The sequence below is a fragment of the Sphaerodactylus townsendi genome, linkage group LG03 (assembly GCF_021028975.2).
Source record: "Sphaerodactylus townsendi isolate TG3544 linkage group LG03, MPM_Stown_v2.3, whole genome shotgun sequence".
Lineage (NCBI taxonomy): Eukaryota > Metazoa > Chordata > Lepidosauria > Squamata > Sphaerodactylidae > Sphaerodactylus > Sphaerodactylus townsendi.
Genome location: NC_059427.1, coordinates 121125348 through 121143644, shown reverse-complemented (window position 1 = coordinate 121143644; position 18297 = coordinate 121125348). Strand labels below are relative to the sequence as shown.

At 45.5% G+C, this 18297-nt stretch overlaps 1 protein-coding gene across 1 annotated transcript in view; it reads left to right on the top strand.

Moving 5' to 3' along the window:
* The window catches only part of CASKIN2 (CASK interacting protein 2), a 64742-nt gene that overhangs the window by 3619 nt on the left and 42826 nt on the right, over positions 1-18297 (top strand). The window contains exons 2-10 of the mRNA XM_048487408.1: positions 2016-2113; positions 2516-2661; positions 3871-3966; positions 7700-7830; positions 9427-9535; positions 11414-11522; positions 11836-11930; positions 15488-15605; positions 16889-17092. Coding sequence (XP_048343365.1) covers positions 2016-2113; positions 2516-2661; positions 3871-3966; positions 7700-7830; positions 9427-9535; positions 11414-11522; positions 11836-11930; positions 15488-15605; positions 16889-17092 — 1106 coding nt within the window. The remainder of the gene's footprint in view (positions 1-2015; positions 2114-2515; positions 2662-3870; positions 3967-7699; positions 7831-9426; positions 9536-11413; positions 11523-11835; positions 11931-15487; positions 15606-16888; positions 17093-18297) is intronic.

Below are 18297 nucleotides of genomic sequence, written 5' to 3'. Positions count from 1 at the left end.
TAATTAAATATACCTCACCAAAATACTAAAATAATAAAAATGTGATAAACAGTGGAGAATCTAATAGAGCAACTAATAATGCAGGGAATGCGGATCTAGAAAATATGAGAATAAAAACATCTTCAACTGGAAATTGTTATGGATGCCCTTGAACCATGACATCACAAGGATATGCATAGTAAGTGTTCTGGAGAGAGGCTTTGTGAGTCCATTTGAAAATGTAGGTAAAGGGAGACGTCACTAAGCAGTATAGCCTGTCTGACCTGCGGGGAAGTTGGGGCTCCAAATGTCATGCTTCTTATTTGGGAAAGTAAAAGGTAAAGTTTCCCCTTCAGTTGTGTCCGACCCTGGGGTACCACTGCGAGCAGTGATTTCATAGGCAAGCCTCTTTTGTGGGGTAGTTTGCCACTGCTATTCTTTACCCCCTAGTTTTGAGCTAGGTACTCATTTACCAACCAAGAAATGGATGGATGGCTGAGCTGACCATGAGCCAGCTGCCAGGATATCTGACCCACAGGGGGCTTGAACTCCTGACCTTACGAGTGGCAGTGCAAGCACTTAACCACTACGCCATGCAGCTCCTATTTGGGAAAGTAACAGCTCCATAAAAATAGAGAAGATGCATCTTATTTCAAAACACTTCAATTCCTAGAATACTATAAAAATGACATCATGGCTTCTTTCATTCTTTCTGTTTAACACACGTAGAAAGCTGCATATAACAGTGATACTATTTCCTTCAAAAAGAATGTTTTGTGTAACTCAAAAGTTTGCATGCTTTTCTACAATAGGAGGCTTCTCCAATAAGAAACATCAGTTTGCTTGTTTTATAGCCACTGTTCCCTGAGGCTAACATAGTGACAGGCATCTGAATAGAAGACTTTCCAAGGTAGCGCATCTTCTTTTGAGCACATTAGGTGGAGAAGGTGAATGGGGACTCAGAACACCAGCTAGTATCTTTTAACTGGAAATTATTCGTTGAGCTTCATTCTGGGCCTGTGACTGAGCAATCCTGCCCCTGCAGTGGCCTAACCACATGAGATTTTAGTTACCTTTCTCCTCATGCCTATTGACAGTTTCTTCCTTTGTGGTTGTTTGTTTCCATGGTCATCCAGGGGTCATTGAGAAACATATAGAGTGAGTGTAGGGAGGAAATAGAAACTGCCACTTCACTGAGGTACCTCAATTACGTCTAAAATTCTTGGGCACATGAGGGGAAAGAAGATGGTGCTACAACCATTTACTCAAACAGTGGATTTTGATTACTAGTAGACATTTGAAAACTTACTGTATAGCTCCTGTAATTGTTGGGGGAGACATGGTAATACTAAGCTTAAGTACTGTCAGTATTGTTAAGAGCTTCCACACAAATACTTTCTCAGTTTCCTTTACATTCAGAAAACACAGACCCACAGTTTTTGAACAGAACAAGTAAAATACTCTTATGTCCCAGTGGGACCTTGCTTGGTTCCCTGGACCTCTAAGGTGGTCCCAGAATGTTGCACCCTTATTTCCCCCACCACCACCACCACCACTGTTTTGTTCCTGTTGATATCCAAGACAGAATGATAGTTGTAACCACTTGGTTGATGGCTGCAAACAATCTCTATTTGGGTGATTTCAGACCCTGTGCAGTAAGCAAAAGCAACTGCATTGTGGTTCCTGGTTATTTGTATCAACCTACAATTTATCCAGCTGGTGTCAGAGTACTGGGCAAAATAGTAGAATGGTCAACATGGATGTACAGATTGGGTGGCCTGCTTTGTGAGCGATGGAGTCCATGCAGGAGTTTGCAAATGCACTACACCCCCTCCTATCTGAGAGGAGGATTACACAGATGCCCACCACGCAAATCATTCTATACTGTGCCACAGAGAGAAACATATTGTGACATGCCTCTGAAGGTGAAATGTTAGGAGCTAAAATCAACAGACCACAGCCATGCAGCCCAGAAACCCATAACAGTAATTGGAGTTTGCTGCATCTTACCTCCCCACCACCCCTCTTGTTCTCAGGTTTTCTGCGCTGCATCATGCAGCCCTGGTTGGAAGCTTGGAGCTAATTTCCCTGCTGTTGGAGGCTCAGGCCACTGTGGATATTAAGGACATCAATGGTAAGCAGCTGTTTGGCTTAGAATCCTTCCAGTCTTGTTGAAGGAGTTAAAAACCTGTTGTCCTATTGCAAATAGTTTGAGGGAATGACCATTTGCTATGAATGGAAGAGTGCCTTCTGCTGCTTCATAACAGGAGAAAACATTTCCAAGGCAAATACAGTTGGATTAATATTTTGGTATAATGAACAGGAAGCTTGTCACCCAGCTTCCTCTGTTCCTACAAGAATTATGGCACTTTTTAAGCCTCTCCACTGTTTGTGGCCAAAGATCTAAAATGGCTCTGGCGAAAGTAGTACCTCAGATGTTGTTCACTTAGGTTCTTGGGTCCAGTCCTTCATGCTGTGACTTTGCAGTTACCACATTAGGCAGTTTGTCTTCCCTCATCACACTGTCTCCGTACAGGAATGCGCCCGCTGCACTATGCTGCCTGGCAAGGCAAAGTGGAACCAGTGCGCTTATTGCTACGGGCTGCTGCTTCAGTCAACTTGGCATCGCTGGATGGACAGATCCCATTGCACCTTTCTGCACAATATGGTCATTACGAGGTGGTGAGTATTAGACCACCTGGAGCAAAGAAGGCTGCCTCTGTTGGTCAGTTCTGCACCGGGGTCACTAGTCCCAAAAGCTTTCTGTCTTCACCCACCCCCACCTCAGTTATTCTCTCATGTGTTTTGCCCACATCCCATAAAATAGCTGAGAGCTATACTGTAACACCACCATTGTTAGCAAGTGAGGTTTCTTTTGGAAACTGCTCTGAATCACATCTATCACTCAAGACAATCACCTCCTGCTGGGATTTGTAGAGGCAGGCAAAAATAATCTTGGTTTGAGATGAAGGAAATATCTGACCTGAATTAGAACCATAAATAGGGTTGAGTATGTAGAATAGGGCATATTTAGTCAATTTCATTAGGTCCGGGGCGAGGGCAAAAATCGTGAAAGCCACATTTGAAAAAAACACACCCATTTGGCAGTTCTCTTCTTTCCTATTCAGTTCTAAGCCTTCGTTAGAGATTACGCATATGTTTTCAAACTTCAGTACTTTATAATGAGGACCAGAACCCTGCTAGAGTTCTTTTTTTATGTAAGCTTTGATTCTCTGGATGCTTGCACTGCATCAGATAACAGGTCTTGAACAAACATGAGAAATTTGTAATTGTGGGGAATGTGTTTTATGTCCACTGTGTAAATCAGTTCCTTCCTCCCTTCCAATGCAAGAGGATATTTCTGCAGGAGGCAGATGAAAACACCATGAGCTGACCTTTACTCCGTATTTATTATCCTAGATGAGAACTCGGACAGTTTGTTCTCTAACACAGGAAGGTTATTCTCTAACACAGAGTGGTTTGAGTTAAGCCTCTCAGATTAGACAGAAAGGGTAGAAGAGTGGCAAGGGCAGGTATCAGGCCCACTGTGACCAACAAAGTAGCTGTGTTATGGTGCGAGTTCCTAGCAGGGCTTCTCTTGCAGAAGGGCTTGGAGATTTCTCTGTGCAAATCATCAGGAAATGTGCAGATGACCTCTTGGATTGGATATGGCGAACCTTTGGCACTCCAGATGTTATGGACTACAATTCCCATCAGCCCCTGCTGGGGAAGAATGAGCGCCAATTGGCCATGCTGGCAGGGGCTGATGGGAATTGTAGTCCATAACATCTGGAGTGCCAAAGGTTCGCCACCACAGGGATAGAGGATAACTGCTGGATTTTTGTTTTGGTTGTGTATTTTATTTCCATGTTTCTGCACTTTCTCCTGCAGTCAGAAATGCTGCTCCAGCACCAGTCCAACCCATGCCTTGTCAACAAGGCCAAGAAAACCCCCCTGGACTTGGCTTGTGAGTTTGGAAGGCTGAAGGTAAGCAGAAGCTGCTGTTGCCATAGAGGAGGATTTGTAGACTCAGATTACTACTTAAAAGTGCTCAGACTCTAATCTACACCACAGTGCATGAAGAGTCTTTTATAAACACATGAAAAGTTTAGTACCTAGGAATAATTTGAGAGCCTGTGTGGGGTGAAGTGGTAAATTGAATCGAGATTCAGATACCTGCTTACTTTTAAACTCAGGCTAATCCCCGCTAGGAAACTCAATCTAGATCAAACCAGGTTTGAAAATAAACTGCACCTTTTCATCGAGGTTTCAACCTACCCACCGCAGCATGTTTCCAGTGAAGACATTTAGGCCTATCTTGGATTCAAGAAATGTAACAATCCCCACTACCACGCGATCGGCTTGGCGGGTCTCTCCTGATTGGCTGTTGTGCCGGCTTGGGATGGGACCTTTTTTTTCTCCCACAAAAATGTGCTCACGTTATGACGTCAGCACATCTCCCTCACCCAAGTTTCTGGTTGGTTATCGTTCTGTCGTGCTCTCACGAGAACAGCACCACGCACACTGATTGGTTGTAAGGCATTTGCATCACGCTCCATGGAGGGAAATTTGAACCAGGATTAGACCCCCGATCCTCCCCTCCAAACTGGATCGAAGATGTGTTTTTTTAAAAAGTAGTCCTTTCAAGCAGGTTCGGCAAAGATGCAGGATAAGGGGGAGAATGAGCGCCAGAACCGGGATGAATCCTTGTTCGTCGATCAGGCAGTGGGGAGTTCCTCCTGAATCCTTGATATTTTGCATGAATATCATGTGATTAATTGACCATGGGGAATCAGTCTCACTGGGTGACCTTGGGCCATCCACTCACTTTCAGCCTGATCTATCTCCAAGGGTTTATGTGAGACTGAAACAGAGGAAGGGCGAGCAATGTGTGCCATTCTGAATTCTGTGAAGGAAGGGCAGGATAATAAAAGTGTAATAAATAAACTCAACAAACCAATATTGTTCCAGCCTCATAACTCCCTGAAAGTCCATTAGCATGGGCACATTCCACATGGAACGATATTCCACAGTTCCTCATTCTGTGGCAGCCCATTCACGTGTTATAAAGCGTTCCGAAGGCCTACGTTGTAAGGCCTTGTGTTGGTGTGTGCTGTAACGTAACAAAGTCTCAACTCCCGCTTCATCCCGGCTGCAGGGCCTTCACCATCACTCCCTCAGGAAACCAGACAGCGGCTGAGCCACTTTAATCCCTCCAGGGTATGAAGGCAGGCTTCCTAATTATTCCACCAGGCTAACAACTGAAAATGCCTTGTCCAAAATAGTATCATCTTGGCCCCCTGAGTCTGCAGCCCCACTTCTCTCATCCATAACATTTATACCACCAGGGAGAGAGGTGGGATTGTTGTGGTTGAAATGTTGTTCACTCACCATCTGTGTCATTATTATATCTGGGATGTCATAACTGGTGATTATTTAAAAGTTTGATATAATTATTATTATTCTAAAGTTTTATACATGTGTTTTAAACATGTGTGTCAGCTGCCCTGATCCCAGCCACGACTGGGGTAGGCGGGATATCAAGTTAAATAAAATAAATAAAAATAAAAGCCAGCTGGGATAGGAGGCCTGGGATTCCAACCTGGCAATGCTGAGGGGGTGGCCGTGGATTCCTTCCTCCAGCACTCAGGACAGGTGCAGAGTCTTCTCAGCATTCCTGGGGTGGGAAGCTTCCCCCTCAGCTGAAAGGAAGAACAGTGAGACTGCAAACATGTTTGTACTTGGGAATATTAGCCAGAGGGATCACACAGAAAGGAGGTGAAGGAATGGCAACTTTTATTTTCATCACAAAGCAAGGGGTGGTTTGAATGTCCCTTTTTGTAATACACAAACTATAAATAGCACAATAAATCTACAGTCTCTCTCTCTCATACTCACAAACAAACACAGACACACACACAGACACACACAGACACACACAGACACAGACACACACACACACACACACACACACACAGCCTCCTGGGTGCAGACTGTGCTTTATTTGTATATGTGTAGGTGTGTATGTGTTTCCTTTGGGTGAAGCCAGCATAGACTCTGGGCCATTTTAAGGAAAAAAAAACCTTTCTGAAGAAACTGTTTTTGGCTGTAGTGACCAATCTTTCCCAGTTAACTATTTGCGGCCCTGCACTTGTGCCCTCTTTTTGCCCTCACCCCCACGCTTCGCAAACACACCCTATAGAAAGAGATATGAAGAATGCAAGACTCCAAAGAGAGGATGACAGAACTGGACAGATGCAGTCTGGGAATGAGATAGTCAACACAAACAGTGACAACAGAGAATCATTTCCCAGAGCTCTGAGTGTTTCGAAGCAAGGCATTGCGCAGCAGGTGTTTACCCCAAATACTATTTCTCCCCAGTGGGGACCCAAAGCATCTTACATCATTCTCTCCATTTTACCCTCACAACAACACCTGTGAGGTAGGTTAGGCTAATAGTGTGTGATTGGCCTGAGGTTGCTTAGCAACCTTCCATGGCAGATGGGGATTTGAACTTGCATCTCCCAGGTCATAGACACTTACTACACCACACTGGCTTTCTGGGATGGAAGGAGTGGCATCTGGAGAGATATTATGCACCTCAAGTTCAAAAAGGGACAGAAACACTGTCTATTTGGGAATATGCTCATTGTTGGTCTTTCTGGTAATCTATGGTAATTTTTGGTCACTGAGGAAAGTTCAAGAGGAGATCTTTTACACAAGACCATGTGGCCATAAAAATGGTCAAGAAAATAAACTAGAGCTCCTGATTCCCCACAACAAGGGCTCTAATATCTTAACAGCTGCACAACAGAAACTGAATAAGGCAAGTTCCTGCCCCAACATCTCCAAATTGGGGAGTGCTTCACCAGTTGAATACTCCTGTCATGCACCTTTTAAAGGTGAAGTGGAGCTGTCTTGCCCCAGGACAAGCAGTTGACAGGACTGAAATTTTTAAAAGGTGGTAGTACTAATTGAAAAAAAAATGTTTCTGCAAATGCATATAGTGAAATAAAGAAAGCGATAAGAACTGATGTCGATCTTCATGAAGGAAACTCAGGGTCATATTCACAGGGAAACTACAGAACAATTATAGAGAAGTCACATTAAGCAGAACTATACATCAGCCCAGCGCACTGCCACAATTGCAAGCATGCTCTGATCCTTCCTTCTTAAGCAAAGTGGAATGAAGAAATCCTAGTTTAAAGCCAACAGTGGTGACTTATGATCTTTGAATGCAAGTTCATGGTTAACTGGAATTAGAGTCCCCTCCCCACCATAAAACACAGATGCTAAACAATAGTTTGATCAAGGCTTAAAATTGCAGGGTGTTGGAGGAGGGAACTAACTCCGATTAGCCCACCAGCCTGAATTTCTCTGTGGTAGGTGTTCAAAGTGTGTTTTAAGCCAGGATTCTTTCATTTAAAAGAAGGGGAGAAGGATAGCAAAGTATACGTGAGCCTACTGCAACAAGCTGCATTTGCCACACTAACATGAATCATGTGAACCAAATATGAAAATACAGCAGAGATGCAATGGAAATGAACCAGATGCCTTCTGAGATGATACAGCCCATTCTTTACTTCTTTGGTAGAATGAGGCAGAATAAACAAACACTGACTCTTGGAAAGAATAGCCAGAAACATGTGCTTTCATCAATGCCCCTCTGCCCGTCTCTCTTCTTTCCCCTCCCTCCATCCCCCACCTTTGTCTGCCTTAGGTGGCCCAGCTGCTTCTGAACAGCCACCTGTGTGTTTCTTTGCTGGAGGGACAATCCAAAGACACAACTGACCCCAACTACACAACTCCTTTGCACTTGGCAGCCAAGAATGGACACAAAGAGATCATCAGGTAACTTATTTGCACCCTGCCATGGCATGTTGAGAGGTGGACGTGTTGGGAGACCCTAGCTTGATGGACTAGCTTTATAATGAAGGTCCTCTTAGCTGCAGAGTCTGTTCAGAGCCTCCCTTTTAACACCATATTCTTACTCTTACATAGATTTCATAGGAAACATTTCTATATATTTTACAGTCTCTCAACAGGTCTATGCTTTGACTTCATAATGGGAGGGAATGTCTCTTATACCTATGGAGTAAAGGAACACAAAGGAATATTTCATTTGCAAAGGACACTCTGCCAATTGTTTTCACATGGAAGGACAGAAATACCTCACTGGAGTTCTAATTTCCACGTTACCGAGTTGTTGGGTTCAGTAAATGGACAGTTGACTAGATATGTGCTGGGAGTTCCATGCCCGGAGCTTAATTCACAGAAATGTACAGGCCAAGTTCAGAATGGGCAACAAAACAAGGAAGAGATCCTTTAGATGAGGGACTTGGTTGGGAAGAAACAGATAAGACATCTGAACAGAAAGGCAAGCAATAATGATGTGAATATATAAATGAAAGATGTAGATATTATAAACATTGTGTAATACCAATAAGTATGACAGTGATGGATAGTGATGGATGTGTGCATAACAAAACCATCCAAAGCAATTTCAAAATAAATAATAAAATTAGCTCTATATAAACAATTCATGAGACGAAAAGAAAAATATCAACATCTGTGCATAAAAATAGCAACAGAAGATAACAAAAGGATATCAACATTTGCTTAAAAAAATGAGGTCCCAGGAATGGTTCATTTTTGTGCTGACTGTAGTATCTTCCTCTACATGGCCAGCTTGGTGGCACAGTTATAGCTGCATCCTGTTACGTAATCGTTCATATCATTGTTGCTTGCCCGCCTGTTTAGAGGCCATTGCTCAATTCTTTTGGCCCTGTTCACATTGGGATCATGGTGCATGTGGAGAGGGGGCTTAAGTCTTACAGCTTTCCCAATCTGAAACAGTCCCAGAGAACTACTATTTGCCATGTTAAGGAAAATTACTTGGGAGCCCTCAGTACCCACCAGTTTTCCTAATGGATGAAAAGAGTAACGCCCTGGGGCTGTTTCAAAAAACTGTTAAAAGGTGAGAGCTTTAGCTTTCCTCTCCATGAATGCCACAGTCCCAGTATAAATTGGGCCCCCAGGAGCTGAAAGAATTACATTCCCTCTGCAGATCTCTTGGGCCATGTTTGACAACAGTCCATATGGGAATCTCTTGACCTTTCATATGCTCTCTGTCAGAGGAAAGCAGCAGCAAATGGCTCCTAAGCTTTTTAGAAATAATTTTAACACCATGATGAAGCACAGGCATCAGAGTTATGCCATAAATTATCATGAAGTATCAGTTCACCATTCTTCTGCTGGTTAATCCCTCTGGCAAACCAGATAACTTCCCTGACCATTTCCTATACCTGCCTGCCACCCTCTTCCTTTTTGTTCTTAGCTTCTCAGCTGCCACATACTAGACATCAGCATTTGTGCATCCCAGCCGGAGTAAATTGTCTCACCTTTTGGATTCTGGTTCTGAATGTGGATATATTTCCTTCCTCACAGGCAGCTTCTAAAAGCAGGAATTGAGATCAACAAACAGACAAAGACTGGTACCGCCCTGCACGAGGCAGCGTTGTACGGGAAAACAGAGGTGGTGCGCCTGTTATTGCAGGTGAGAGGAAAGTAAAGCGACAGTCAAAGACAGGAACTGTTGGTTGTGGTGGGTTTTCCGGGCTGCGTGGCCGTGGTCTGGTGGATCTTATTCCTAACGTTTCGCCTGAACAAGGTCCACCAGACCACCACCGCATAGCCTGGAAAACCCACCACAACCAGTTGAATCCGGCCATGAAAGCCTTCGACAATACACAGGAACTGGTGTCTGCTGACCAAAAGCCTTGAGAGAGACCACAGGCTTCAGAAGGACAGCAGAAACAGGAAATAAAGAACAGGAGTGAAAGCCCATGAAGACTAAGGGCCACATTAGATGATCAGTGTCCCTGAGTCTGCCTCAGGGATGTGCTGCCATTTTGTAGCAATGGTGCTGGGCAGGTGAATGGCAAATAATACCCCTGTCAGGTTGGTGTAGTAGTGCAGGGGCAGGTGGGGCCCTTTCCTCCCACTGTGCTACAGTTGTCACAAACAGAATCAGGCCCCGAAAACATTGTTCAAAGGAGTTCCGTAGTAGAAGCTCACTGTTACAAAATGGGAGCATGTTCTCAGGGCAGACTTTGGGGTTCCCTCTTGCCTAGTTCAGCCCTATGTGGCTGGGTCAGTCCTAAATGTATCCCGTTAGTCAATAGTTCAGGCATTTGGCAGTCATGGGTAAGGGAATAATGCATTCCTCAGTCATATAGACAGGTAAGGAGGAGATCCAGCCTCCGGTTTCATTCTAGTGACGTAGGATATGTCTGCAAATTGTAGTACATGAGGGACAGATGTTTTACATCATTTATTTAGTGCTTTAATTAAATCAGCACTTTATTCACTTTGTTCTATCCATCAGTGCAACGTCCCTGTGAAGAAAACTAGTGAAATTCCTATGAGAAGCAGATATGGGGGGGGGGGTGGTGGTGTGTGTGTGTGTGTGTGTGTGTGTGTGTGTGTGTGTGTGTGTGTGTGTGTGTGTGTGTGTGTGTGTGTGTGTGTGTGTGTGTGTGTGTGTGTGTGTGTGTGTGTGTGTGTGTGTAATGAACCCAAGGCCTCCTAGTGAGTTCTGAGCAGGATTTTAAGCAGATCTGAGGCTTTTGCACCGCATTCACTTCCACGACTGTCTTGACCTAGTTACATTTTCTATTAGATTTCTGTCCTGCCTTTCCTTCAAGCAGCTCAGGGCAGCATCCTTGGTTCTTCCTTCCCTAGTTTGATCCTCGCAGCATCCGTGTGAAAAGGGTTAGGCTGAGAAAGAGAGAGACAGGTCCAGTGTCACTCAGTAACCTTCATGGCTCAGTGGAAAATTGACTTTGAACCAAACCTGTCATTCTGAACAGTCCACTATACTAGGTTGGCCTGTCTCAGGTCAGTCTTTCCCAGATTATGGGAAGGTAACCCATGCTTGGTAGAGATTGGGGTCCTGAGAGCCAGCATGGTGTAGTGGTTAAGAGCAGGTCGATTCTAATCTGGAGAACTGGGTTTGATTCCCCACTCCTCCACCTGAGTGGCAGAGGCTTATCTGGTGAACCAGATGCGTTTCCGCACTCCTACATTCCTGCTGGGTGATCTTGGGCTAGTGACTAGTCACAGTTCTCTCAGGACTCTCTCAGCCCCACCTACCTCACAAGGTGTCTGTTGTGGGGAGAGGAAGGGAAAGGACTTTGTAAGCCACCTTGAGTCTCCTTATAGGAGAGAAAGGGGGGATATAAATCCAAACTCTTCTTCTTTTTGGTCTGAAGGATTTTAGTCTAGAAGGTTGCCCTGAATATCCAGTCAGCATCCAGTATTGATTCTGGCTGAGTCAGGAACACATCTTGTGCAACTAAGCACAGGGGTAGAGTGCGTACCTCAGGGGAGCTGCCCCCACCAGGCCTTCCATTAACCTTCTCTCTGTGGGTAGGGTGGCATCGATGTCAACATTCGCAACACCTACAACCAGACAGCCCTGGACATTGTGAACCAATTCACCACCTCACATGCCAGCAAGGACATCAAACAACTACTGCGAGGTAAGCAGGTCAAGGTCTGTTCCCAGCAGGACAGTGCTTGGGGGGAAATGTGTATGGTCTCAGCAGTGAAATTTCTTGGGCAGCAACAGAAGTGCTCAGGGGTTTCAACCCCATCATTTTCACTGAAGAGAAGACACAATTCACCTTAGAAAGCTGATGGGGACAGATGCTGCCTTCAGCATATGGGAGTGTTTGGGCTATGGGACACAGGAAGAAATAAACACACAGTGAATAACATAGGCCTTGTTTCCTTTCCTGCCTATTTTTCTGCCTGCCCTTGCATCCCCTGTCCCCCTCTGTCCTTTCTCTTCAGAGGCATCAGGAATCCTGAAGGTCCGAGCTCTGAAGGATTTCTGGAATTTGCATGACCCAACAGCTTTGAACATTCGTGCTGGAGATGTCATCACGGTAAGAGGTTGGCTGAAGCCATTTGAACTCCAGGATAGCTGAAATTTACCCCATACAACTCTCTTGTGTCTCCCTCAGTCTGCTCTAGGCCCTGTGCATAGACTCCAGCTGAGACAAAAAGGGGGGGGGGGAGCAAACTTGTTCTTATCCTCCATTCACAGGAGCATCATATCCATGATACAGAAAGTGGGGGACACAGGAAGAAATAAACACACAGTGAATAACATAGGCCTTGTTTCCTTTCCTGCCTATTTCTCTTGCTAGGGCCTCATGTGCCTTATTACAGCAGTCAGTAGTATCTATGAAGGACCCATATACAACATACAAGGTTCTCACAATTCTAAAACCAGGGGGCATACATTGAAAATGCTGGGGGGAAGAATTAGGACTAATAAAACATTTCTTCACGCAACACGTGATTGGTGTTTAGAATATGCTGCCACAGGAGGTGGTGATGGCCACTATCTTGGATAGCTTTAAAAGGGGCTTGGACAAATTTATGGAGGAGAAGTTGATCTATGGCTACCAATCTTGATCTTCCTTGATCTGAGATTGCAAATGCCTTAGCAGACCAGGTGCTTGGGGGGAGCAGCAGCAGCAACAGAAGGCCCTTGCTTTCACATCCTACATGTGAGCTCCCAAAGGCATCTGGTGGGCCACTGCAAGTAGCAGAGTGCTGGACTAGATGGACTCTGGTCTGATCCAGCAGGATCTTTCTTATGTCCTTATGTTCTAAGATTCATCAAAGTAACAGAAAGGACAGAGGGTTGGCATATGGTTTATCGGCCAAGCTTTGCTACGCTGTCATTCCACAAGAGCCATTGTTGTATAGTGGTTAGAGCAGTGTTTTCCAACCTTTTCGAGGTCAGGGTACCCTTGACCTCACTCGTCATATCTCACAATACCCCTGCCGCCACCCTCCACCTTCCCCTCCCATTGCCCCTGCTTGCCACACCCCCCACCTTCCCCTCCCAGGGTGAAGGGAAGCACCGGGGGGGGGGTGGTGGCTGCTGACCTTGTGGCAGGCCCCGTCCCATGGGCCAGCTCCATGTCTTTGCTGGTGCCGGTGGGAGACACCACAAAAATGAGGGGGGGGGGGCAGTAGTGTTGCCGCGGTACCCCTGGGACATGCTCACGGCACCCCAGGGTACCACGGAACCCTGGTTGAGAATGGCTGGGTTAGAGTGTTGGACAAGGAAGTCTGTGTCTTCAGTCTAGCATGAAGCTCATTGGGTGACCTTAGGCCAGTCATTCTCAACCTAATCTACCTCACAGAGTTGTTATGAGAGGGAAAAATGGAGGAAGGGGAAACCATGTACGCCCCTGCCTTAACCCTCTGAGCAAGTAATGGTCACCCCACCCCCACAGCCTGTTTCAGTCTCCAGAAACAGCAGAAGGAAGAAGGTGGGAATTCTTTCTTCTCCCTTGCAACTGTCTTGATCTGCATCAGGTCTGTTATGCTTTTACTCGTGAGCTGTTGCCAGAAAGTAGCAGGTACAGTAGAGCTGCAAACAGGGACGTAAGTATAGATTTTTTATGGGGGGTTCAGGAAGCGGGGCCATGCCCCCCCATGCCTCCCCAAACCCCACCCCCTAGCCTCACTGGTAATAAATTCAGCTCTCTGAGGCCAGGAGCGGCAGATTCCCCTGCCCTGCCCCCCCCCCCCCCACCGGCTGGGCTTCCAGCCAGCAGTCCTTTCTGCCCTCTCCTCTGGGCAGAGGCGTAGCTAGGGAAAATGGAGCCCGGTGCAAAATCTGAGTTTTACCCATGGCCGGCTGCTGTGATGCTGGAATTAGGGAGCCTAGATTCTTTTTTTAAATCCACCTTAAAGGGAGAATCTGGGGTCCCCAGTTAAAACAACATTGAAAGTGATGCTGTTTTGGGGTGGATTCTCCCCCACCCTTAAACAGCATCACTTTCAATGTTTCAACTGGGGACCTCAGATTCTCTCTTTAAATCCATACCAAAGGGGGTGGATTTAAAAGGAGAATCTGGGGAAATTTGGGGGGTGCCTGCTGTCAGGGGTGAAATTGTTAAGCTAGCAGCACCAAAATTTCAGGGTGTCTTTAGGAGACCCTCCTGCTTATACCACCCAGGTGTGGTGAAGTTTGGTTCATGGGAGCCAAAGTTATGGACCCTCAAATGTGTAGCCCTCATCTCCTATTAGCTCCCATTGGAAATAATGGGAGATGAGGGCACCTCCTTTGGGAGTCCATAGCTTTGGATCCCCTTGTCCAAACTTCACAAAACCTGGGTGGTATCAGTAGAAGACTCTCCTGATGATAGCACCCAGGTTTGGAGAAGTTTGGTTCATGGGAACCAACGTTATGGATGCTCAAATGTGTAGCCCCCATCTCATATTAGCTCCCATTGGAAACAATGGGGGATGGAGGCACCAAACCTGAGTGATATCATCAGGAAAGTCTCCCGAAAGATTCCTGGAATTTGGTGCTGCTAGCCAAAAAACTGCGCCCCTTGCAGGCCAAAAACCGAAAAAACACCAAAAAAAATATTAAAAACCCACAAACGGGGGCAGAGCTTCGGACATGTAATGGGGAGGTTGAACCCGAGAAAACCCCCCTTACCTACGTCCTTGGCTGCAGGTCCCTGTGATGAACTTGTACAGTCTGTGATGTCTGGTAAGGCTATTAACTTGGCATATGAGGAGCTGGTAAAAAAATGGGCATGTTTAGGATAATACAGTTTATTTATTTTATTTTATTTATTATTTCGATTTATAGACTGCCCCATCCCCGAGGGGCTCTGGGACTCACTTGCCAAGTAACTCTGTTATTTCCCCCTTTTGTGGCATAAAATGCAGGAATCTCAAATCAGTTAATACTAAGCAAGTTCATTTTTTCTTTTTTATATGAGTTTAATCAATACATAGCTTTGCCAAGCAACTGACTTTATTTCATGGCCATTTTACGCATTGTTCAGAGGCCTTCAGGAGAGGGCGGGCTATAAATGTGAAATAATAAATAAAGTCAGATTTTGCCATCCAGCCTCTTGGGCCTTCTCTCTCAGCATGTCCTCTTCCTCCTCCACCATCTTGGCCCCTCAACCCTCCTACAAAAGAATCAGGATGCTCCTAATTTTGAGACTCATTGGTGTAGTTTAAGGAAAAGAAGGATAATGTGATGAGGTTTTTTTTACAGGTAAAAGGTTGCCAGGAGAGAAAGAAGTGTAGCAGGGGAATCCAGCAATGCTTTTATGTTGTAACAGTATACATTCATGTTCGTTTCAGACACAGGTGTCAAACTTGCGGCCCTCCAGATGTTATGGACTACAATTCCCATCATCCCCTGCCAGATGATGGGAACTGTAGTCCATAACATCTGGAGGGCTGCGAGTTTGACACCTATGGTTCAGAGAATAAAGTCCTAACATAGCAACAGTTCATACAAGGACTTTTGTGTTTGGAGTTTTTGAAGAGAAACCTGACCGGCAGAGATAACAGATATGTAAAAAATCCTGCTTCACAAAAATGTTTAATGACTTTCAAAGTCCCTATGTGTCTTGCCCCACTAATAGCAGAAACTATTCTCTTTTGCCAGGTCCTGGAGCAGCATACAGATGGGCGCTGGAAGGGCCATATCCATGATGCTCAAAAAGGCACTGACCGAGTTGGCTACTTCCCCCCTTCCATTGTAGAAGTCATCAGCAAGCGCACAGGTTGGCCTAGGGGCACAACAGAATGAAGTGGTGGGAGACTGAAGGTGTATGGAAAGGGGGGAGGGAGAAAGGGGGAAGGAAACAGGTGTGACTCCGTTCCCCAACTGAACCCTGTCCTTCCTGGAAAAAAAATTCCTATATCCTCTTCCGCCTCCCCTAGAAGCTCAATGACCTTCCCATGCTTGGTTGCTGAGTGGCTTTAGTGCCCTGGTAAGACCTCTCTGTCAAAGTAAGTAGTTATCTTTTAAAGGGGAAAACAATTTGGAAGGGGCCCTGCCTCTTCCCCGTCTTTTATTGCCAGAAAACACCGCTTGAAGGAAGGCTGCATGTGGTACCCATACTTTTTGGAGGGTTGTAACCTCCCAGTCTTTTTTTATAAGATTTCAGATTTTTTTGCCAAACTTGGCATTTTTTAGATTTAGTAGAAATATCTGTCTTGTCTGTCTGTGGCTCTAGCCTCCATTTTTAAATAGCCACATATTTGGTCCTATTGAGAATTAGGTATGCCTCTAATAATTTTTCTCAGCATGCTGGGAAATGCTGTATGCCTTCCATGTAACTATGTATCTACTGTAGTAAGTTGCCACGGTAGATGGCCGTGTTTTAATTTTTCCTACATTTTTAAAACATCTGAGTCTGTAGGCTGTTTTAAGCATAGATGACAGCAATTTGAGAGAGGCATGACTTCCCATAGCATACACAGAGAATCCTGATGGCTGGAGAAAGGCTCTTTTTGTTGGTTTTAGAGTTGCCTCTTGTCAAAGAAGTCTTGAAACAATTAAAGAAAAGCAACAAAGCCAGGATATCAGAGGTGGAAGTGAGATGAATGCTCACATCATGAGCAGTTTTCAGAACACCTTTCTCTAGCCATCAGTATTTAGGAGGTCATAGAGTTGGATGCAGCTTTGCCAGAATCCAGTAAAAAGCAGCCTTGGATAAGGAGGAGTCACCTTTCCAGGCAAGCATTTAGCGGAGGAAGAAGAAGAAGAGCCTTGCACATATCCCACTGGCACTGCTGTCTATATTTGTCTCTGATAGTTTTAGGAATAACACTGAAACATCTGGGTGCTGAATTCATGATTTCATAACCCTTTCATGAGTCCATATTCTCCAAGTCAGTTAACGACTCACAGCCACCTTCTCCATATACCCCTACCAGTATTCAGACCTGTGGAATTTACCTGGGTCCTGTTGGAATAGGAATACTGATACCCACCCTAACTCCCTGTCCACCTGCCTTCACACACGCCATTCTGACCTGCGTGTTTTGTTTCTACATGCAGGCATGACTCTTCCCCGCATGGTGCCCTCACACCTGTGCCAGAGCTTTGCCAAGGGCCAGCAGCTTGCCGCTGCTGTCCCCCAGAGTGTGCTGCAGCCACATACAGACGCTTCTCCACCCGTTTCGCCAAAGGCTCCCCTCAGCCTGCCTGAGGCCTGCGGCCACCTCACCCTGACCAGGACAGTCCCAGCGCCCGAGAGCCCAGGTCAGGGACACTATTGGATTGGGCAAGCACTTCCTCCATTCATTCTACCTGAGAAGGAAACAGAGATAGCTCCGGAGTGGGCAGAGAAACTGGAGGGAAGCCGCAGATGAGACGGGGGCTGCAGGTGTTATCAGCTTGGATATGATATCAGGGATTGTATCACCTGTGGTGGCATAAATTATGTTCCAAATGTATGTTTCCACAGGTCTGTTCATACACATACTTGATCTCTATGTCCCCTTTCTCCAAAAGCCACATGGCTCAGACATATCCACCACATTCACCTGCACACATATACACAGCTGCCAGTGATATACCTCTGACTTAGCCACACACCTGTCCGCTTCATAAAAATGCATCCCTCTGAATTTGTAATCATGCCTGCTACACACAACCTCTCCTCTATTCTTCTCTGAGGAACTCTTCCAATTCTGTATATATCATCCTGCCACTGACATGCGCCCTCAAAAATACACTTGTTACCCAGGAAACCCCTTCCTTTTGTGTATATATATCTGAAACCTACATTTTAACATTCCTGTGTGTCATGGTGCAGTTGCCACAGGTGTATATATTTTCTGCCAAAATATATATCCACTAACACTATATACCCATCACTGCCAGTGACACAATCTCCCTAAATACACATTCACACATTTTTACCACTGAGAGACACCCCTCTGCATGCCAACCCAACAAATGGGGTGGTCAACCTATGGCACTCCAGATATTCATGGACTACAATTCCCATCAGCCCCTGCCAGCATGACCAATTGGCTGTGCTGGCAGGGGCTGATGGGAATTGTAGTCCACAAACATCTGGAGTGCCATAGGTTGCCCACCTCTGCACTAGACTACTAGTTTTTGCATTGTCTCCCTCCCTTCCACGTCTACCTCTTATCCCCCATCACTTGTGTTGGGACTGAAGCACCTGTAAATGTTGAGTGGCTTTTTGCCATTGGGACTAGGGCGGGAATTGTAGTAACTGGGTGCTGATATGGGTAAGATACCCTGTAGCTTCTGAACCACATACTGGTTTATTGATCAGATTCGGGTCAAGGACAACCTGTTGGGTAAAACCTGCAGAGAAGCCAAAGGCTTCTGAAGCAAACCGCAAAGAAAGACTGCTAGTAAAAGCAGGTTCTTCAAACTCTTCCTGGCTGTCAGGCTAGCTCTGTGGGCAATCAATCTGCCCACTATCACTT